General features: G+C 34.0%; 1 protein-coding gene across 3 annotated transcripts in view; it reads left to right on the top strand.

The window, feature by feature from the left end:
- LOC140444904 (proton-coupled folate transporter-like) overlaps positions 1–24,674 on the top strand; it is a 123,364-nt gene that overhangs the window by 82,620 nt on the left and 16,070 nt on the right. For all 3 annotated transcript variants that reach the window (XM_072536588.1, XM_072536589.1, XM_072536590.1), the window contains exons 3-4: positions 20,728–20,829; positions 24,489–24,626. In XM_072536588.1, the coding sequence (XP_072392689.1) occupies positions 20,728–20,829; positions 24,489–24,626 (240 nt within the window). The remainder of the gene's footprint in view (positions 1–20,727; positions 20,830–24,488; positions 24,627–24,674) is intronic.

Below are 24,674 nucleotides of genomic sequence, written 5' to 3'. Positions count from 1 at the left end.
CCATCTCATAGGAGGTCTGCCTCTGGGTCTTTTGTGTTGGTATGGTCTCCAGGTTAAAATTGATCTGTGCTATTTGTTTAGATCGCTCCTAGCTACATGTCCAGCGTATTCCCATTTCAACTTTAATGATTTTTGCACCACATCGGTGACTTTGGTTTTCTGTCTTATCCATGTGTTTGTTTTCTTGTCCTTAAGTGATATACCTAGCATTGCTCTTTCCATCGCGTGTTGAGTGACTCTAAGTATATTCATATTCTTTTTTGTGATTGTCCATGTTTGTGCCGCATAAGTTAATATCGGAATAATGCATGCATTAAAAACTTTAGATCTAAGATGTAATTGAATTTGTTGATTTCTGAGTATATAGTTCAGTTTACCGAATGCTGCCCAAGCTAACTTTCTTCTTCTTTTTATTTCTTCAGTTTGAATTTCCCTATTTAGTATTATTTTTTGTCCTAAGTATATATATTCTTCAACTTTTTCTTTATCGTTTATTATTTATCGTTTTTTATTGTCACGGTGTCTTCGGAGTGCATGGCTTTTGTTTTGTTTAAATTCATAAATAAATTCACACCATAATTAGGCCAATATTATATGCAGGAGAAACAATGACGATGGTTAAAAAAGATGAAGAAGACTTAAGAATAGCGGAGAGAAAGATTATGAGAACCATACTAGGACCAATCAGAACTGAGCAAAATGAATATAGAAGCAGAACAAATGCAGATATTAAGGAAGAACTTAAGGAAGACATCGTGACTAAAATAACGTAATGCAGAGTTAGATGGTTAGGTCACATTTGGCGAGAAGGAGATAAGGCAGTGACATGTGCAATGATAGAATGGAATCCAGGAGGAAGACAGAGAAGGGAAAGATCAAGATCAAAGTGGCTGCAAAAAGTTGAAGAAGACCTCCAAAGGCAGGAGTCAGAGAATGAAGAGGAAAAATTAGAGGAAAAAATGGAGAGATATCGTCAAGAAGACAACATAGAGCCATTCTTATTTTGACAAGAAAATTAGGAAATTGATTATTCTGTCACCCAATGGCATACAACAATATTACTGTTAAACATTAACAATAACTGATATTTTTATCAGAAAATTCCATAGGCTATACAAATTTTTTTTGACAAAAATGTATAAAGTTAATTTAGTTGAAAACTGCAAGAGATATGTATAGGAAATACTAATACAGATCGATAGTAAAAAACATTTTTTTCTAAAATAATAAATCACATAAAGGGTGTCCCATTAAAAAAAAAGGAATTAGACAAAAATTTACGATGCCGGTTTTATGCCAATTTTGACAGCACCCTGTATAATAAAAAAGGCAACTTTACGCTGTAAACGATAATTATGTATGATCAATTTTATGAAGATATCAGAGCAGCTATACAAACTTCAAAAACACATTACACATTGATAATTGGAGATTTTAATGCCAAATTGGGATTCAAACAAGATGATGCAAAATCTGCTATGGGAAACTTTGGATTTGGTGAGAGAAATGAGAGAGGTAACAGGCTTCTTGACTTCTTACATCAGGAAAATCTCTTTGTGATGAACTCATTCTTCGGAAAGAAACCCCAACGTAGGTGGACATGGAAGAGTCCGAACCAAAGAACAAAAAATGAGATTGATTTCATAATATCAAATCGGAAAGATATTGTTCAGGATGTAACAGTATTGAATAAATTTTCAACAGGGAGCGACCATAGACTAGTTAGAGCAAAAACCACTTTTAACACTGAAGTTGAAAGAACAAAAATGATCCTCAAAAAGAAAAGTGGAAGGTGGCTGTTCCCAGAAGATATAACACTTTACGAAGAAAATATTAAGACTAGTTTGGATACACACGACTTAAAGAATATCAGCATCAATGAAATGAACAATAATATTACTCAAATTTTGAAAGAAGCTGAAAAGAAATACTGTCCTCGTCCTGAAAATAATAACAAAAAATTAAGCCACAACACAAAATATCTTCTAGAGGAAAGAAGAAAACTTAAGGAAAATCAGGATCATAACCAAAATGAACTAAGAATTTTGAATAAGAAAATTAAAAAGGAAGTTAGAAAAGATCTGAGACGATACAATACGATGGAAATACCTAGAGTAATAGAAGAAAACAAAAGCTTGAAAGTACTCAGACAGAGCATGTCCATTGGAAGAAAAAACGTCCACAAATTAAGAAATGAACAGGGGCAAATCATTGAGGATAGAATTCAAATTATGAATACGATAGAGAGTTTTTATAGACAACTATACAAAGAACAGCAATGTAACCGGAGTGGATCATTACCAAGGATAATCAATCAGGGATCTGAAATTTTACTGGACGTAACACCCAATGAAGTTCGAAGGTCAGTGCAAGAAATGAAAAACAATAAGTCCCCCGGAGGCGATGAAATAGTGGCAGATGCCTTGAAGGTGGCTGGAAAAAGATTATGGCAGGTCCTTGCCAAACTATTCACTAGATGTTTGCAGGAAGCAATAACACCAACCCAGTGGTATAACGCAGAAATTATCATACTTCATAAAAAAGGGGATGCTACTGACCTCAGGAATTACAGGCCCATAAGTCTACTTTCACATATTTATAAACTATTTACAAAAATAATTACGAAACGACTAGAAAATAAATTGGAATTTTATCAGCCCATAGAACAGGCGGGTTTTAGAAAAGGCTATGGAACAAACGATCACCTACTGGTAATAAAAAATCTTATAGAAAAATGCACTGAATATAATAAACCACTAGCTTTAATATTTGTCGACTATGAAAAGGCATTCGACACCGTAAATCAACAAAAAATGTTGGAAGCCTTGACAGAATGCCGAATTGACTATCCGTATATAAATATAATTAAACACATATACCAAAACGCAACAGCCAGTGTTAGAGTGGGTGATCGTCAAACCCAGAAATTCCCGATACAACGAGGAGTACGCCAGGGGGACACCATATCGCCGAAACTGTTCACTACGCTTTTGGAATATATATGTAAAAGGGCAAAACTGACCGATAAGGGCATAAACATAAACGGAGAAAAGCTTAGCCATCTAAGGTTTGCTGATGATATTGTACTAATAGCTGATAGGATAGATGAGGCCAAAGAACTTTTAAATCAGCTCTACCTTTCCTCGCTAGAAGGGGGATTGAAAATAAATATATCTAAAACCCAGATGATGACAAATCTTGTAGTCAGCGAAGATATATGCGTAGGAACAAGATCCATAGACCAGGTAATGGCCTATAAATACCTAGGTCATGAGATTCGCATAGGAAAAGATAACCAAACCGTTGAGCTTCTCCGTCGTATAAGACTGACTTGGGCAGCCTTCGGCAAGCTGAACCATATTTTCAAATCGTCTGATATACTAATATGCCTTAAAAGAAAAACGTTTAATCAGTGTGTTTTGTCAGTGTTAACTTACGGTGCCGAAACGTTGACCATGACAAGGAGAACAGTTCAAAAGATCCGTGTGTGTCAAAGGGCGATGGAGCGTGCTATGTTGGGCGTTTCACTACGAGACAAGATCCCAAATCGCCAGCTACGACAAAGAACAGGAGTGGCTGATGCAGTAGAGAGAGTAGCAACACTAAAATGGAACTGGGCAGGTCACGTGGCTCGAATGACAGACAATAGATGGACAAAGCGGATACTGGAATGGAGACCAAGAGATGATGCCTACCGAAGTAGAGTCGTCCACCAACACGTTGGACTGACGATCTAAAACGTTGTCATAGGAATTGGATGCAAGAGGCACAAGATCGAAATAGATGGAAAAATATGAGGGAGATCTATGTCCAGCAGTGGATAAGCGAAGATTGAATGATGATGAACTCTGGTTATAAGAGTCCAAAATGGTTCACTTGGGATCCAAATTAAAGGTATTGACATCAGCTATTTACTTAAATCTAAATAATTGTTTAAATAGTAGCGAATCTCTAAATAAAAATGTAACTCAACAAACGGCGAAAAAACGTCAAAAAACCGAGTTTTTCGATTTTTAACTGCTTTGTACTACATTCTGAAAAAAAATTTCGAACATAGTTTTAATGATCATATATTAAATTTTTTTTTTGAGCTATCTATATTTTTTGATACTTTTTAATAGGCGTTTAAAATTGTCTCTATTACTAAAAGGATAACTTAAAAACGGCGAAAAAACAGTGAAAACGCCTTCTAATTAGATTTTCGTCTTTTTAATCAATATAATTCTGGTTATAAGAGTCCAAAATGGTTAACCTGGGACCCAAAAGGTATTGACGTCAGCTATTTACTTAAATATAAATAATTTTGACGTGACAACGTCTTAAATTAGGTTGTGGCTCGGAGTCACTCATGAAAAAGTGTAACGCCCGCTCACGTCTGTTACGATGAGTCACCGAACGAGAGAGAGGCCCGCCGGACCGGCGAATGCCTTGCGTCTCTCTCCCACTCAAACATGATCGGTCCGCTGCGCGCGCAGCACTAGAGAATTAGGCGCGTTGCTAGAATTGCTATAATTCCATAAGAGAAATCATGACGCAGTCGACGCACTTGCATAAATGGAAGGCGCGGTGAGACCAAACGTTCACTGATAGGATCCAGAGGCGGTAGACCTGGATGCGCGGTGCAATTCTTATTTTCATTCAATTCCTTGTTCCTATTGTGCAATTTAATAATATTCATATCAATAAATATTCTACCGAGAAAAAGACGTTGTCACGTAAAATCTTCGCCCGTAAAACCGACTTTACAGGCAACCGATTTTTTTTAAATAGTAGCGAATCTCTAAATAGAAATGTAACTCAACAAACGGCGAAAAAACGCCAAAAAATCGGTTTTTTCTATTTTAACTGCTTTGTACTTCATTCTGAAAAAAATTCTCGAACATAGTTTTAATGATCATACATTAAATTTATTTTTTTTGAGCTATCTACATTTTTTGATACTTTTTAATAAGAGTTTAACATTTTCAAACTATCAAATAAATAAATAAATATCAAACAAATCAGCCAACTCTCATTTTTGTTTAAATAGTTTTGTAGAGCACAAAAAACCTTTAATTAAAAAAAGAATTTTATTTTGGTAAAAAATTAAGCGAGTTATAACCAAAAAAGGATTTTTGACATTTTTTGGAATTTTGATGTTATGGGTCAATATTTTGTGCTAAAATTCATCTTTTGTGATGCCGAACAATACCTCAAAATTTGGGGTCAAGTTTCCCTTGGGGCAATTTTGACATTCTTATCCAGCTATGCCCTTTTATCCAATAAGTATTATATCTAAACATACCTTAATATAAGTTGTCTAGTGCTATATTTTTAAATAACATTATGACATCATTTAGATGATAAAAGATAACATTTTTCTTGCTACGAATTAAATTACTACTTTGTTTACGACAATAATATGTTCATACGTATAATTGTATCACTTAATTACCATTTTTAACGTACAAACGGAACTTTATTGTATTATTAAAGGAAAAAATAATATTTCTAAAAATCTTCTTACATAATAAATTTAATTAATCTAATTTTCATTACATATTCCAAGATGTGATGACAACTGCTGTCGTTAACCAAAGCGTAAAACACTTTTCATGCGAATCATTTAATTTCAAGTATTGCAAACTACTTCCTTAATTATGATTTCTCTGAAATTAGATATGATTGTGTACCCTTTTAATATAATAGTTTATAAACTGCATTCGTCAGATTTACAAATTATTATTCTAATCATCCTAAAAATAAAAAATTGAACAAAAGTCCGCAAGATGTGAAAGAATGGAGCAGTCGATGTGACCTGTGTGAATCCAAGAATGAAACCAAAACGAGGGGAAAACTCCAACAATACATTACCAGGACTCCATGGAAACGAGTTGCTGTTGATATTCTGGGACCATTTCTACTAATAACTTCTATTTGAATGGGAATAAGCCACAAAGATAGAATTATAAGAAATCAGAGAGATTACATCTTGATAAGGAACAGGTACAAGAACTCTATTACAGTAGTGAAAACTTACCCTGGAGCAGATGTAAACTCGGACCTAAACCCAGTAGTAGCATGAATGTAAGATTGAGAAAACCATTAATGCAAGGATCTAGACCACAAATATACATTGATAAACTAAGAGAAAGATGCTTAAACGGAGAAGAAGTTCCAGAAGAATGGAGACAATCGTATATCTCTCCAATACACAAGAAAGGCACAAAGATGGATCCTAAAAACTATAGAGGGATCGCAGTGATTGCTACTATAGGCCGACTATACTCAAAAGTACTACGAAACCTGATAGAAAATGATATCAAAGACAAACAACCCGAAGAACAAGCGGGATTTAGGGCCGGACGCTCCACTATGGATAATATCTTCACATTAAAAATTGCAATGGAAAAACGAGTGCAGAGAAATAGAGCTTAATAGATTTGGAAAAAGCATATGACAGTGTACCGATCTCCCAACTATGGATAGAAATGGGTAACTTGAAAATAAACCCAATTCTTATTAACGCCACTCAAAAATATTACGAACAAAACTTTGCAAGAATTAAAATGGGACAAGAAATCACCTCTCCTTTTCAAACAACAAAAGGACTAAGACAAGGCTGCTGTCTGTCACCCACCTTATTTAAAATCTATTTGGACAGATCCTTAGTGAAATGGGTAAAAAAATGTAGAAACATGGGAATAACGGTGGAAGAAAACAAGCTATATACACTTTTCTTTGCGGATGACCAGGTAGTAATTGCCGAAGACAGCTACGATCTTAGCTATATGGTAAGAAAACTGCAAGAAGAATATGAGGTGGCAGGTCTAAACATGAATATGACAAAATGTGAATATCTCTCAGTGGGAACAGATAAAATATGTGACCTAGTCTTGGAAGACGACAAAATCAAAGGCGTGCAATCCTGCAAATATTTGGGGGTCATTTTCAACAAGAAGGGAAATAGCGCAGATGAAATCAGGGAAAGAATAAACAAGGGCAGAGCAGCGACCCGTGCCTTAAACTCTCTTCTCTGGCAAAAAACAATTCGACGAGAAACCAAAAAACACATTTACGGTAGTATAGTCCAAAGTATTACACTTTACGGTTCGGAAGTATGGGACGTCACCAAAGCTAATAGAAACAAACTTTTGACGACAGAAATGGATTATCTGAGACGAAGCTGCGGTAGATCGAAACTGGAGAGAGTTAGAAACGAACAAATAAGAAACGATATGAAAATGGAGATAAAATATCAATGATGACATAGAAAGAAAACAATTAATCTGGTTCGGACATGTTAAAAGAATGCCAGAGTACAGATGGCCTAGGAGAGTACTGGAATGGATCCCTCCTGAAAGAAGAAAGAGAGGACGACCACGGAGAAGTTGGCGCAACGATATTGATGAAGCAATGGCGGCAAGAGACTTAGAAGAGGCAACTGCATATGACAGAAAAAGATGGAAATTGGGGGCGGAGAAGCGGCGACAGCCGTAATAAATCCGTTATTATATATATATATAAACTAAGAGAACCAATTACATACCAAGAAACTCGAAATAAATTAAATCAGAGTATCCAAAAAATAAAACAACAAAATAAGAACACTACAGATATTGAAACAAAATGGAAGAATATAAAGAACACAATAGAGACTGTGAGACGGAAAACATTAACATTTACAAAAGCTGCCAAACAAGAATGGATGACACAAGAAATTCTCGAAAAGATGGACGAAAGAAGAATACATAAAAACAAAGATAAAATTAAATATCAAAAAATTAATAAACAAATAAAACAGAAAATAAAACAAGCTAAGGAAACATGGATATCCATTAAATGTGAAGAAATTGAGGAATGTGAGGCAAGGTATGACACTTTCAACACCCATAAGAAGGTTAAAGAAATTATTTCAGGAAATCGTAATAAACCAATCGGGATATTAACAAATGCAGATGGTACCACTATAACTGAAACGCAAGACAAATTATGTAGATGGAAAGAATACATTGAACACCTATTTTATGACCAAAAAGTAGAACAATTAGAAGTTGACGGAGAAATCACGGGAAATTATATATGCCTTAAAACACACATAAGGTAGAAAAGCTCTAGGACCCGATAATATACCAATTGAACTATTGAAGATAATTGATGAAGATAATATTGATGTCTTAGTAGACTTTTTAATTCCATATACATACCCAAAAATGGCTTTTCTCAACTTTTATAACGATTTCAAAAATCACAAATGCTAAAGATTGCAATGACTATCGGACAATTGCATTAATGAGCCACACATTGAAAACCTTCCTTAAAATCATACAAAACAGAATCCACATGAAATTAGAACAAGAAATAAGTGATCCACAGATGGGTTTTAGAAAGGGTCTAGGAACTAGAGAAGCATTATTCGGAGTCAATGTTCTGACACAACGATGTTTGGATATGAATCAGGACATATATGCTTGCTTCATAGACTTTAAAAAAGCTTTTGACAGAGTTCAACATGAAAAGCTTTTAAGTATTCTTAAGACCAAAAACATAGATAGTAGAGATCTACAAATTATATCGAATCTGTATCAAAATCAGAAATCAAGAATAAGGGTCGAAGGAGAACTGACAGAGAAAGTAAGTATACTTAGAATCGACAAGGGTGCATACTTTCACCACTCTTATTCAACGTCTACAGTGAAGTGATATTTCAAGAAGCTTTATTGGATATTGTGGAAGGTATTTTGGTCAACGGAAAAAGCATTAATAATATTAGATATGCGGACGATACGGTCATATTTGCAAGTGACATGGAAGATCTACAGTACATAATACAACATGTATACAATGCATGTGAAAGGTACTGACTGCAAATGAATCTCAAGAAAACGAAATCAATGATATTCTCAAAAAAAAACACAAAATGTAGATAACCTGGTCATCAATAATACAACGATCGAAAGAGTAACACCATATAAATATTTAGGAACGTGGCTAACCGAAGATGGAGATCAAACAAAAGAAAGCAGATCTAGAATAGAAATGGCAAAAAACACGTTCATTAAATTGAAGAACTTACTTTGCAACCGTAATCTTAATCTAGAAATCCGCACAAGAATGCTACGTTGTTACGTTTTTTCTACTTTACTATACGGCATGGAAGCGTGGACAATAAAACAGTCTGAAATCAAAAAATTAAACTCCTTTGAGATGTGGTGTTACAGGAGAATCCACAGAATATCGTGGACTGAAAAAGTAAGTAATATAGAGGTGTTACAAAGAATGAAGAAAGAATGTCAAGTCATAAAAACTGTTAAAATTAGAAAGATTCAATATTTGGGTCATATAATGAGGGGCGAGAATTACGTATTACTTAGATTAATTATGCAAGGGAAGATACAAGGGAAGAGAAACCCAGGACGACGAAAAATATCCTGGCTAAGAAATTTGAGAGAGTGGTTCGGTTGCAGCTCATTAGAATTATTCAGAAGCGCGGCCAATAAAATTAAGATAGCGATGATGATTTCCAACCTCCGATAGGAGAAGGAACCTGAAGAAGAAAAGTCACAATTGAAGTTTAAAATGAGTTTATTGACGTTTTAATCTCCATTTCGGAAATCGTTGTGTGGTGATTATGGAAAACAATTTTATAGAAATATTTTTCCGAACGAACCCGAGCTTTTCGCCTTCTCTAATAGATCTTTGCGACGTCATTCTATTGTGCTATTAAAATTAGAATTTGTACAAAACTTGTTACATAATATAATCAAATTTTCCATTACTTATTCCCAGATACGATAAAAACTTTACTGTCTTAAACAAAGCGTAAAACTTTTTATGTGAATTTTTAATATCGCGGAATGTTAACAACTTCCTTTAATTATTTCGTCGAAATTATTTGTTTGTTTAGGGTATCGTAAAAATACTGTACTTTACAAACATAAATATTTCATCCATATAATATATCCTAATTTTTTTAAGTATATAGTATACATAATTTAAAGCACCGATCGTTTTATAGTAATCATTAGTATGCTGCGGTAAAATAATTATTTTTAAACATCACAAGATCATTAATTTTTGTGACGTGATTGACAATATAAAAATATTACTTTTAGGCCTAGGCACAAAAATGTAAAAGTTAAAAGCTCAAAAGATTCGTGAACCGCAGTGGACTTGGTAGGCAATAATCATTAGAATACAGTCTTTGTAGCAAACAAAATATTTGGAGGAATACGCGATGCCGTGGGATCTTCGGAATCAGAAATAATACTCGTACCTTTAAGCGACAATAAGTAATTCGTGAATAATATCATACTTGTATATTTTTATTTGTGGCCAATATTTTCTCAGAAATTCAGTCGCTTATTGATTTTTCTGCTCTAAATGCTGCTTGGGTATCAATTATTTTATTATTATTACTATACAATGAGAAACAATGAGTATCTTTGCAGCTGAGCATGACTTAATCGTGCTAAACACATTTTACAAACTACCGCCTAGACGCCTGTATACATGGAAATCACCTAGAGACAACGGAGAAGACGTTATTATTAGAAATCAAATAGACTATATGCTTGTTAACAAAAGATATCGAAATAGTTTCAACAGTATTAAAACCTACCCAGGCGCTGATATTCAATCTGACCACAATCCTTTAGTGGGCGTGTATAGAACTAAGTTAAAGAAAATACGCGGAAAAACTGTAAAAAAACATGACATGAGAAAACTGAAATGTAGCGAAGTAAAAGAAATAGCAAAACATTAAATAGAAAATTTAAAGAAATCGATAATACAACGGAAAGCACAGAAGATAAGATAGAATCCCTTAAGAAAACAATAGACGACATTAAAGACAATTTTATGAAGAACGAAGAAGGTAAGAATAAGACATGGATGACTACAGAGATTCTGCAACTAATGGAAGAAAGAAGGAAAAACAAGAACGATAACTCCATGTATAAAACATAACAGCGAGAGATACACAGAAAGATCAGAGAAGCCAAACAGAAAGAACTGGAGAAAAAATGCCAAGAAATCGAAATTCTCCAAAGTAAATACGACGACTTCAACGTGCATAAGAAGGTAAGAGAAATTACAGGTAAATGTAAAAACAGAAGAATAAGTAAACTTGTTAATGACAAGGAGAGATAATCGTGGACAAAGAGAGTATCAATGATACCTGGAAAAATTACATAAGAAATTTATTTTTTGATGAGAGAGAGAACCAGCCCCCAATACCTACGGAAACAGGACCGCCTATACTAGTGGCAGAAATAAGAGCAGCCATAATATCACTAAAAGAAGGTAGAGCTCCAGGACCAGACGGAGTACAATCTGAATTTCTTAAACTTCTTGATGATGAATCTTTAAGAGTACTATGTAAAATCTTCAATAATATCTATGACACAGGCAATATCCCAAAAGATTGGCTACTTTCAGAATTTATTACCTTACCAAAGAAACAGGGAGCAAAAAAGTGCGGAGAATATAGGCTAATAAGTCTAATGAGCCATACATTAAAACTTTTTCTTAAAATTATACATCGTAGAATATACAAGCTATGCGAAGAGAGAATACAAGACACACAGTTTGGATTCATGAAAGGCGTAGGTACAAGAGATGCACTGTTTAGTCTACAAGTATTATTTCAAAGATGCAGAGATATGACTTGCGGTATTTACACCTGCTTTGTGGACTACCAAAAAGCATTTGATACAGTTCAACACCAAAAAATGATGGATATTCTAACAAAAGCCCAAATGGATGATAAAGATCGGCGTATAATACAAAATTTATACTGGAACCAATCAGCCACAATAAGAACGAATTTTGGAGGTGAACCAACGGAAATGATCCAGATTCTACGAGGCGTTAGACAAGGTTGTATACTTTCACCTATATTATTTAATCTATATTCAGAGGAAATATTTAGTGAAGCCTTGGAAAAATGCGAACATGGAATACTTCTAAATGGAGAACGCCTAAACAACATCCGTTATGCAGACGACACCGTTATTTTTGCAGACAGTTTGAACAGTTTACAGCAACTAATAAACAAAGTAAATGAAGTAAGTGAAAGATTTGGACTTCAAGTAAATATAACAAAAACTAAATTTATGATCATCAGCAAAAATAAAGTTAGAGACGCTCAACTACTTATCAATAATACACCAGTGGACCGAGTAAAACAGTATAACTATCTTGGAACAACAGTAAATGAACAATGGGATCACTCACAGGAAATAAAATGTAGAATAGAGAAGGCTAGGAGTGCATTCAATAACATGGCCAAACTCTTTAAAAGCCACAATCTTAATCTGGAGATAAAAGTAAGGCTCCTACGATGTTATATCTTCTCAATATTGTATTACGGAGTTGAATCCTGGACACTAACTGAAGCAATGGAGAAAAAACTTGAAGCCTTCGAGATGTGGCTGTACAGGCGAATTCTAAGGATATCATGGACAGACAAGATAACCAACGAGACCGTATTACGAAGAGTGGGCAAAGAAAGAGAGGTGATGTATACCATTAATAGGAGAAAGTTGGAATATCTCGGACATATAATGAGAAACAGCACTAAATACAGATTACTGAAGGTAATCCTACAGGGTAAAGTATTCGGAAAGCGAGGAATTGGGAGAAGAAGAATATCATGGTTGAAGAACCTGAGGAAATGGTTCTCCACAACAACAACGAATCTATTTAAAGCATCAGTCAATAAAATAATTATAGCCAGAATGATTGCCAATATTCGGAACGAATAGGCACTGAAAGAAGAAGAAGACTATACAATGATAACAATAAGAATTAAAAGATACCTAATGGCCGGTTTTCACGCGACGTCTTATTGCACGTTTTGTTGGATAGGACAAATCCTATACAATAAAACGTGACATGTAAACAGAAAAACGTACGTCTTGTCGAATCGAAATGAAATCCAAGGTCAGATCGTAGAAATGATGGGAGAAGCATAGTTTTGCGAGAACTGATAAGATAAAACGTTACGTGAAAATACATTTTCAGACAAGTCGTCCGATCTTGACTTATTTGATGACTAGTTTCACTGCAGTTCGTTTCATTTTTCCCAAAAAAAGCCTAATAATGTCAGATTTGCGGCAATCGGCAACCCACGATTTTCTCGGGGAATTTATTAAATTGTATAAAAGTTTTTAAGTAGTTATGTTTTAAAACCAAGTAGATTGCATTGCATGTTTCAGGAATTATTTGGCTTAACGCTGGTTTGGATATTATGATTGTGAACACCAAGTCCTTGACGCTGCGTCCTGTTGTAAGATATCTGAGAGTTGCTGTGAGTCTTTCATGGGGTGTAATGGCTTTTCTCATGAGGTGTCTTATTTCAATATGTATGGTGTTACAACTCTAGCAATTGACAATAGGCTGAGGTGTCCATTCGCAAATAATTGCGCCAGTCATCTGGTTCGCCTCTTTTAGTAACGAGACGTGGGAATACTGGCTTCTTTTTAGAAGCCCACTCTCTTGACCATCTTGTCTTTTCCCTCTTCATCCCATTTTTCCTCAGTCGTAGTAACTTTATAGTTAAAAAAATAAAAGAAAGCAGCCGTGTTTCCTCCATAATAAAAAAGAACACTAAACAAACTTCACACAACTCAAGACTCTGAATTAGAAATGAGGTAGAAAACGGAAGGGAAAAACGTAGTGTGTATACACTGGACAAAACGTTCATTTTGTCGTACGTTTTATATGACCCACAAAACGTACAATAAGACGTAGTGTGAAAACGGGCCTTAACAGCAGCGTTTCTCAATCTACATATTACTATTATTTACGACCCAATTTTCCGTAATTAGATTTACCGCGCACCTCTCGAGCACTCGTACAATAATAATATATGTATGCAATAATATTGCATACATTATATTATTGATTATTTTGACACTAAATTTTTACCAAATTACTGAGAATAAGTAAATTTATTAAAATGTGGTAATAACCGATCCGGAAGTCCCATTTTCGCGAGAAGTTCTAAGTTATTTCGTACATTCTCGACCGTTTGCATCACCTCACTTCTGACCAGTCCTAGTCGAGTCCGAATCGAGCAGATAGTAAATCCATTTTTGGATTTTCAAAACCAAATTTAGATGCATTTCTAATATTACACCCTGTTTCGATAAACTTTGCTCTGCAAAACGGGCCCAAGAAAGTCACTAATATATATTAAACTTGTTCTTGATTTAGTATTAATAAGTTTATGTGTAGTAACGTATGGTCTTAAAGTTTTGGGAAAAATTTCAAAAGCATATAACTCTGACCACAATAATCTTATATTTTTATTAAATTATTCAACAATTTAACTTACCTATCCTTATTATAAATCAAAATTCAAATGACAGACAAGGGACCATTATTTTCGATTTGCCTAATAATTCCCCTGACACGTTGCATCATCCTTTGGACGACCTCGGCGTCAATTTATCTAATTTTTGTATATATCTTCTTCTTCTTCTTCTTAAAGTGCCTATCCGTTCCGGACGTTGGCGATCATCACGGGCATGGCAATTTGTATATATGCGGCGTCTTAACTGTTCCTGATTTTGTGCTTCCCATCCGTTATTATAGACTTTCCGACTTAATATTGGCCAGAACTCTTCAATTGGACGAGCCTGAGGTAGGTTGGGGGATTGCCTGCTTTCGGTACAAAGGTAATGTTATTAATTTCGTACCAGTCCCTTGTGATCCTCGCGTAATGACATGAAGCAAGATCTGGCCAAAAGACTATTTGATCATTTGCATGATGTGTGTTCACAAACTGAAGCAATTTAGAGAGACATCTTTGAATATAAATATTTGCGTTTAAGGCTTTGCCTCGAACAACACCAATGTAGGGCTGTGAGATAAAACCAGCCTCAGAAATTGCACACCATACCAAAATTGTGTCCTCAAATTTTTTCTTACTTTTGAATTTTATTTCATCAGGTACATTTTCGTAATCGTTCGTGTAAAACCCATCGTTACCCTTCATCTCAGAGTTGGACAAAGTAAAATATTTTTCATCGTCCATCACGATCAACTTGTTGACGAAATGCACTCACCTTAACGCGCGGCAACATCTTGGAATTCTCTCTAATTGATCCTCTGTGTATTTTGGAGCTTTCCTTCTTTTCCGGTAGATAATATTGTTACTCGATAGGGTCCTGTATACTGTAGTCTTTCCAACATGAAATCTTTTGGCCACTTTTCGCTGTGAGACCCCAATTTTGTTCTTAGCTGCTTCAATCCCTTCTTCACATTCTCTGATTGTGCGATAAATTGTCGATTTGCTTATGTTTTGATCTCGATAAATATTAACAATATCTCGTTTCGATATTCGCCCAACCATAATATAAACACCTCGACGAATATCAATTTTATAAGACATTTTGCAGAGCACAAACCAAAATATTATGCTTTGTTTATTAAATGTCAATAACTGATGACATTTCAATTCCATGGCCTTCTTTGTTAAATGCATTTTGCTTCTCAATCAGACCAGGTGAAATTTTTCCCAAAACTTTAGGACCATACGTTATTAATACAGTGCTTTTTATAAGAGTAGTAGCGGACCCGACAGACTTCGTTCTGTCAAATAGATTTGGAATGTGGCAGTTTATTTATTTAATTCTCCTGAATAGAACCGTCACCATGATGATAGGGCGGTGTGTGAGGGTCAGCTCGGGTGACCTAAGTATCTTCGCTTCTACGAACTTTGGCCACCCTTTTGGACCCACTAAAAACCCCGACTGGGATGTCTGCCAGAGGGCATCAAACTAAGAGACAAATAATCTAAAATGGTAGTGGGAACCTAAAGGTGACAAATATTTATAAAGTGGGTGCTTGAATGACAAAACATAGCGATAATTAATTATTTATTATTATTATTATTAACATAGGGTTAATAACCGATGTAATAAAGAATAATGAAATAAAACGTATATAAGTATTTTCAGTAATCGCTTTATTGTAAATGAAGTGAATCATAATTATTAACAAAAATCTGTTTTATTTTTATTGTAGTGCTTTATAATATATAATGTTTTTTGTTTGATTACCTGGTGAATATACAAACAAATCTGATGGTTTTCCAACACGGGAACAGTCAACATACAATTGACCATGTGAGAAACATGGGTTTTCTAGAATATTACCACAAACACCTAATGATTGCCCCTGGGACTTATTTATGGTCATAGCAAAAGCAAGCTGCACTGGAAACTGTAGTCGTTTAAATTCAAATGGTACATCAGTCGGAATCATTAAGATGCGTGGTATCAAAACGTCTTCTTCTTTATACTTTCCTTTCAGTATAGTTGCTTCTATCACGTTGTTCAATAATTTTTTTATCGCTAACCGTGTGCCATTGTAAAGACGCGGTTGGTTGATATTTCTCAACATTATACCTACCGATCCAACCTTTAATTAAATATTGTGAGGTAGCAATCCTGGTAAATCCAGCGAGTTTAAAATTTCAGGCGGATAGTTGACGACATCATCTTGGTTAGTAGCCAAATCAACTGATTTTTATATTCTCAATTCGCCTGTAATTTGTTCTTGAATTTTGAAATTTAATTCATTTACATCTGTTTTTTGCAGCCAATATAGCCCGTTCGCTAAACCAATCATGGTTTCTGTAATTTTGCGCAACATCTGGAAACACCTTTTGAATAAGGTCTTCTGATCGAGTTAACTGACAAAAACTTTGAGGAAAGTTAATGCAACCAGTCAAGGTGACTATAGAAAATTTGCCATTACCAATGTCAATGAGTTGTTTAGAGAATATGTCTCCAGATTGGTACATACCTTAAAATTTGGCATCAAATTTTCTACTGAACTACGTTTGTTGCCCCAAATGATGTCATTTGAAAGCAATTGTTATATTGTTGGATATTTGACAAAAAGTGTATGGAATCTGGTCCTATTCCTGAAACCAATGAGTACAATGGCTCTGTTGGTGGATCCAATGGTATCAATTTCACTTTCCCATTTGCGCAACACAATCCATTGGCTTCATTTTTGTATTTCAATGCCTTATAATGAGGGCAAATCAAGTTCATATGTCCAATAGTAACACATTGGTGGTTACTGTAGTCAATTGTTAAATCGTAATTGAAAGCAGCTCGATTCAAACTTGCGCGTTTATTAGTTGAATCTCTCGCTCTCGCTTCCCGAGTTCGTGATATACGAATTCTTTCACGCTCATTTCGGTCGTCACGTTCTTGTGCAGTATGATTAGATCGGTAATTTATTTGGTTTGTAGCATTTCGGGTTCTTCTACCTAAATTACCTCGTCTTATAGGAAGCATATCGAATATACTTAATAATTATTAATTACAGGTATTAAAACACTTTGCACAAAACACGATATAAAACAATCAATCAAAAATAAATCGAAGGAAACTGGAGAATTTGTTTCGTTTATCAAGTTGATAAAAGAAAACACTAGATAAGGTAACAGAAAATCCAAGAAAAACAACACGTGTGTGTACACCAATGTACACCTGCAAATTGACAGGTTGTTGCTGTCTGTGAAATCTCTACTTTGTCTGTGATAAGATAATATACTCAAAGAGGATATAACACTACGTTGTATGTGTATAGAGTATATTAAATTATTAATAAATTAATTATTAAAGATAATAAACGTTTTTTAACGCGGTTTATTTGACAGATGCAACGACGTGAAAACTGATGCAATTTATGTAGCGTTCCGAAACTAAAACAAAAGAAAGGATATTGCAAGGCCAATCAAATCTATAGCTCTTACATTTTTTGACCTTTCAATTTGGTCGGATTTACGATATTATCACTTTTGTGTAAACGCATTAAATCCTCCAACTCGAACACGCACACACACGAAAGCGCACACACACGAACGCGCACCCACATACATTTGATTGAATTTGAACTTTGTGCAGCGACAATAAAGCGCAAATTGACTCTTCGACGTTAGGAACACACCTACATTGTTTAGACAACAATAAGTGCTCGTAGTTTAATATAAACTTTATTGAATAGCAATAAAGTTCAAATTAACTCTACATTTAGTTGTTTTAGGGTTTTCCTAATTAGACATCCAATTATTGAAAAATGACACCATACATCAGACAGTAAATAAAGAATTAAACAAAAATTTAGGAAATATCGACCACAATAGAATTAGCGAGTAGGATGACATAAACGTTCTGTGGAAAACTATTAAAGAACAAATGAACAATGTAACGGAAAAACATCTAAAAGTAATACCTAGAAATAACAAACAGGAATGGATGACAGAAGAGATTTTACAATTAATGAACAAACGAAGAGAATCTAAAGGAAAAAATGACAAGGACGGAGAATACAAAAGACTAAATAGAATAATTCGAAAAAAAAAATAACCGAAGCAAAAGAGAAATGGCTGGAAACAAAATGCGTGGAAATAGAAGAACTACAACAAAGGCACGATTTTTAAAATTTACATAAAAAGGTAAAAGAGTTTACATCGACTACCAAGAGAACGACTTTTCACACCATGCTGAAGACGGATGGCAAACTGCTAGAATCAACGGAAGATAAACTGAAAGAATGGGAAAACTATATTAAAATTCTTTTTCACGACTTACGAGAAGAACCAAGATTGGAAAATAACAACGAAGGGCCAACAATTCTGAAATCTGAAATCATAAATGCAATTAATCATCTTAAAACAAATAAAAGCCCAGGTCCAGACGGAATATCCCCAGAAACGTTAAAATTAATCAGCGAAGAAAATATCGAAATATTTGTCCTTTTATTCAATCGCATTTATGATACAGGTAAAATACCCCAAGATTGGCTGGAGTCAATATTCATCCCACTACCAAAAAAGCCAAACCCACAACACTGCAATGAGTTCCGTCTGATAAGCCTTATGAGTCTCGCCCAGAAATACTACGACCAACAGAAAGATATATTTATATGCTTTATAGAGTTCGAAAAAGCATTTGATAGAGTAAGACACGACCTATTAGAACGTTTGCAAGAAGTTGGTTTAGATGGAAAAGACATCAAATTCTTAAAAAACTTGTAATGGAACCAAAACGCCAGAGTTAGGATCGAAGGTTTCACATCCGCAGAAGTAGAAATTAGGAGGGGAGTTAGACAAGGATGTGTTCTGTCGCCTCTGCTGTTTAATCTTTACTCCGAGTTTCTATTTAAAGAAGCATTGGAGGATTCCAAGGATGGAGTCAATGTGAATGGCGTAAATATCAACAGTATCAGATACGCCGATTATACAGTGTTAATTGCGGATTCCGACTTAGGTCTACAACGACTCATCGACAAGACCAACTCGACCTGTGAGCAATTTGGTATGAAAATAAACATTAAAAAAACCAAAGTGATGTCAATCCGAAAAAACCAAAACATACCTCAACCTTGCACAATAAATGGGCACATTTTAGAACAGGTCAATAGATTTAAGTACCTGGGATGTTGGATCGATAGCAGCCTAAATCCTGATCTAGAAATATCGAGAATAGAACAGGCCAGAAAATCTTTCGAAAAAATAAAAAAACTGCTTTGTGATTCTCGAATAAAACTCGAAATTCGACTACGTTTATCAAAATGCTACGTCTGGTCGACTCTTCTATATGCAGTTGAAACGTGGACCCTTAAAACATCAACCGTAAATGGAGGCCTTTGAAATATGGATCTACCGGAGAATACTCAAAATTTCATGGACATCGCATACCTCAAACGAAGAAGTGCTGCATAGAATAGGCAAGGAAAGAGAATTTTTTAACACAGTAAAAGCTAGAAAAACATCATACCTAGGCCACATACTGAGAAATAATAAGTACTAATATGCCCAACTTATAGTGAAAGGAAAAATCGAGAGAAAGAGAGGCCTAGGAAGGAAAAGACTATCGTGGCTCACAAATATCCGACAATGGACACAATGAAGAGTTTAAAATTGTAGCAGCCAACCTCCATTGAGGAGGGGGCACTTTAAGAAGAAGAAGAAGGGTTTTCCTGAAAATTATTCGAATTTTTCTTACCGCAAAAACCATCCTTTGACTTCAAGGAACATTTTAAAAAATTGTTATGAATGGTTAAGATTGGTCCATGCGTTGTTGAGTTATGCGCTTACCAACACATTTTGCGATTCATTTTTATATTATAGATGTACTGTACTAACAGTCTTATTATATCAGTGTTCATGTGTATTTTATTTTTTATTTATACTAAATACTAAATACTAATAAATATTAAAATATTAAGGAAAAGACAGTTAAGATTTTGATTTCACGTACAGGGCGCCTGTGCATCCGCTTATACGTATTTCGGCCTAATAGGCCTCTTCAGAACGGCTTTCACAGTCGCTCTGAACGTGAAAATAAATCTTTTCTGTCTTAGGAAGCAACTCTAACATGGCTTCGTATAGACGCAAATAGCGACATCTGATATTAAAATCCGTAAACTAATTTTCGAAACCAAATTCAGAATTTTGCTTTAATAATTAAAATATTAATTTTTTTTACACAGTGCTAAGACATAAACCTGGTTCAATACCTTGTAGGTTTAGGCCCTCTTTGTGTGTTTGTTTTTTAATTGTTTATTTTTTAATTTTGTTTTTTTTTGATATTCTTTTTTATTATTATTATCTTTTTCTTTTTTGCGTAAAACATTATTCAATTGTTTACAATTTTAATTGAAATGTAAAACCTCCTTTAGTCCTATTAATAATTCTTTTTTCTTTTTTATTTTTAGGTGAGATGAGTGTCGGTTATCTCTTTACCCGTTACAGGTTTAACTGGGATGAAGTTGACTTCAGCATTTTTTCCACGTATAGCATGGTAACGAATCTGATCGGTAAGTACGAGTTGTTAATAACTTTAATAATCTATTATTATCACCATTATCATTCAGCTTGCTGACATGAATAATGAATTGACATGAACAATTTAAACTTTTTTTCATTTCATAACACGTCAACTTATCTAGGCAAAAACCCATCGAGAACTGATTTCTAGTGCTCATATTGCGTGAGTAAATTAAAAATAAGAAAGACAGATTCCTATTACTATCAAGTGCAGGGACAGTTATTTATATCTAATATAGAATACTGTTACTTTGCAGTATGGACCCCAAAAGGTATTTCATTCGAAAAGATCTATAAAGATATAGAACTGTGGGAAAATATGCTACCAAAATTGCAAGATTTTTATTATAATTTTTATCTGAATCAGCTTCTAAAGAAGCATTACACATAATTCTGTTATGTGAATTTGATAGTAATATGCGTGATTTCTCTTTAAAATATATCTATTATCTTTCACTTCCATATACTTTAGTATTTTTTTTCTATTGCATCTTTAGGCCATAAATCTTTGCTGAAATTGGACATTTAATTTGGACAATAATATTACCTATAAGTCGATCAGGTGTTGCAGCTAAAAAACGATATTATCAGCATATAGCCTTAGCATTATCAGTATCAGCATAGTATCTCATTTCATGAGACCACCGAGAGCTATAATTTATTCTTTTACCTCCTAGAAATTTGATATTACATTATTATGTACTGTTCGGCATAATTGGTACTCATATTATTTATAAGACTATTTGCATGAAATTTTACTCTTGCTGTACATGAGCTAATATCTTTCAAGAGACTGCGTTCTTTCATTGGTATTGTATAGTCTGTTTCTGATGATTTTCTGTGACAAAAATAATCTGTGCAATTGTTGCTTTTGTAACAGCTGTTCTTAATCTTAATATGTTAATTTTTAAAAGTTTTCGTAAGAAAATTGGTAACAGTTTGCCATCGGAACAATATCGTTTTGTTGCCAATTCTAATTTAAGGAAGGATAGAGGACCGAAGAGGAGTAGGCAGAAGAACAATGTCATGGCTACGCAACATCAGAACTTGGACAGGCATGAACGTCCAACAAGTCTTAAGAGCGGCGCAGAAAAGAAAAGAGTTTGATGCAGTGATCGCAAACCTCTAGTAATGGAATGCACCAGAAGAAGAAGATAATTCTTTTAATTTTGTACAATAGTTTCTTATGAGATGGTTACGACATTCAATTTTCTCAACAAAATTATTCCCATAATATGGTCTATTTTCTAACATTTTTTGATGAACAGTACTATCTCTATCGGCTATTCACAATTTGTAAGTAATGGCGTGCAAGTGACATTTAAATCCGTCTAGAATTATTTGACTTTTCATTGCAGTCGAAGCTCTTGTCCAATTGTTATAACATACGTGTTCTTTATATTCTCCGTATAATTTACAGTAGCGCCAGTATTTGTTCTAGTTCAGAAGCACTAAGATACATAATCTTTTGGGTTCTGTATCTTGGTGTTTCAGTTCATAAGATTTTTCCAATCTCCCACACTTTTTAAGTTTGCAGAAAAAAAGTTTTGAACAGAAAATATTATTGAACTAATATTTCAAATTAACTAGTTTGCTTTTTCGAAGAAAAAAAGCTTACTTATTTTTTGTTGTCACAGATTTTCTCAATTTTTATACACACCTAGGTATATACGCTATAATCATAATATATTAGTCTGTGTCAGCCATGTATTTATGTTTTAAAAATTTTTAATAATCAAAGTATTTTCATGTAGATCATTACTTCAAAATTAACTAATTTTTTAAATTTTTGTTAAATGTTGTTTTGTGAAGAACTGTTATTGTTGTTTTATGTTATTCAAGATGTACAACAGCTGTTTACTATTTTTAATTTTATGTAAATTAACCAACATTTTTTTATAATTTAAATTTTGGTAATCCTTTCATTACTTTTTGTTATACCTACTCATTTAAATTTTTTTCTACTTTTAATATTTTCTTCTCTGCATTCAGGATTCTTTATGGATTACTGCAAACAGTTGATCACCACCTTTTCATACATTTCCCAACAGATTTAATCGATTCCTGTGGCTTTATTGTCTTTGAGTTTTAGGACGGCATTTGACACTTCTACTATTGTTGGGTCTTCACTATGTAGTTGACAATGTAGATTTTGTTGATTGTTGTGTGTTGATAAATATGATATAATAATAATGTACCTATAATATTATATAATCCGTATAAAACGTCTTCCGACGCCCATTTTTCATTCAATTCGTTTGTTCCATTCTTCTTTAAGTTCTTTCGAGCTCATTGAGTTTTTTATTCCTTCCATCCGTGTTTTCTACGGTAGTCCTCTCTTCTGGATTCCTGTAGTTGTTCATACAGGTACTTGTTTCGGGAGTCTACTGTCTTTCATTCATTGGACATGTCCGTACCATTTGAGCTGCTTTCGTTGTATGCCATCCATGACTGTACTTTCTATTCTCATACTTTATTGCATCCATTTCGGCGACATATCTTTCTTCTATATCTCTGTTAATCGTCTCGTTTCACAACCGTGTAAATAAAAGCATGCTTTTTACCACAGTTTCTTGGGTTGTAGTGCTAGAAAGAGCATGTCAGCTGAGCCAAAACAAAAAATAATCCTCCTTATTGCTTCCACTAGAATAAGCTTGACCGTTCAACTGGGCCCGGACTACCTCCTTCTAATTTTTTAAACTCCTGTTTTGAAATTAATAATACTCATTATTTTGTCTAATTACCTATTTAGTTGTCAAGACAGATACATTGTTACCTAAAGAAGTAAAAGTGGTTCAATTTAAAAATTATACCTATAGTAAATAATAAATATTTGAAAACTGATGCACATATTCCTCCCGCGATTTGGGCTTTAAGTACTAATTTTATAAATAGCACCACTAATAGACGTAAATCCTTTCATTTTAGTTTCATGAATGTTTTTATTCGCCACATCTCAACATTTTCTATTTCAGAATATTTATCATCAAACTGTAATCTACGTTAAAAGCCAATTTGTCAGTAAAAAAAAGTAACAAAAATAAACAAAAGAAAATATAAGACATAAAAAAACCAATAGGTACTGTGACCTTAAAATATCTTGTTATACATTATTTTGTAATAAAATTTTATAAAAGTTTGTCTTCGATTTGATTGTTATGAATCATTTACAGGACGATTATTTGTTACCTGTATGTACCCTTGCTAAGTTGTGAATTAATTATTCCATAAATAATATTACTCTGGTATACTCGTATTATTCTAATTACCCCATAACCGCACTAAATAGAAGACCGCCCGATCGCTTTATTGCATAGACCCAAGACTTTTCACCACAGGGGGTTTTAAGTAGGTATAAATATAAAATCTAGTACAAGAGATGACGTTTAGAATATTCTTCGTGAATAGATTTTGTTGTCGTAAAGAAAAATATTTTTGAAATAGATATCTCACTGAATTTCACCGTTAGTATTTTCGAGGATAAGCCTTAAGATTTAATTCCAATACAGAGCACCAACATTCGCGTATACGTATTTTGTCGTTTTGAACTTATCAGAGCGAACTTGTGGTAGTTTCTTGTTTTTTGTATTATTTTATTTTATTCTTCATTAATATAATATTAAAATAAATTTTATTCTGATATTTTTAGGGACGTCCTTTTCTGTGGGAGTATTTAGCCACGTACTAAAATTTGACGACGCTATTATCGGAATATATTCTTCCTTAAGTAAGATACTTTCTAGCTTTGTTTATGGATTTGCAACCACCTCTTTAGTTTTCTATTTAGGTAAGTAAAACATATTACAATATTGTGTAATACAATTTTTATCCAAAT

Source organism: Diabrotica undecimpunctata, chromosome 7 (assembly GCF_040954645.1).
Source record: "Diabrotica undecimpunctata isolate CICGRU chromosome 7, icDiaUnde3, whole genome shotgun sequence".
Taxonomy (NCBI): Eukaryota; Metazoa; Arthropoda; class Insecta; order Coleoptera; family Chrysomelidae; genus Diabrotica; species Diabrotica undecimpunctata.
This window is presented reverse-complemented; position numbering and strand designations above follow the sequence as displayed.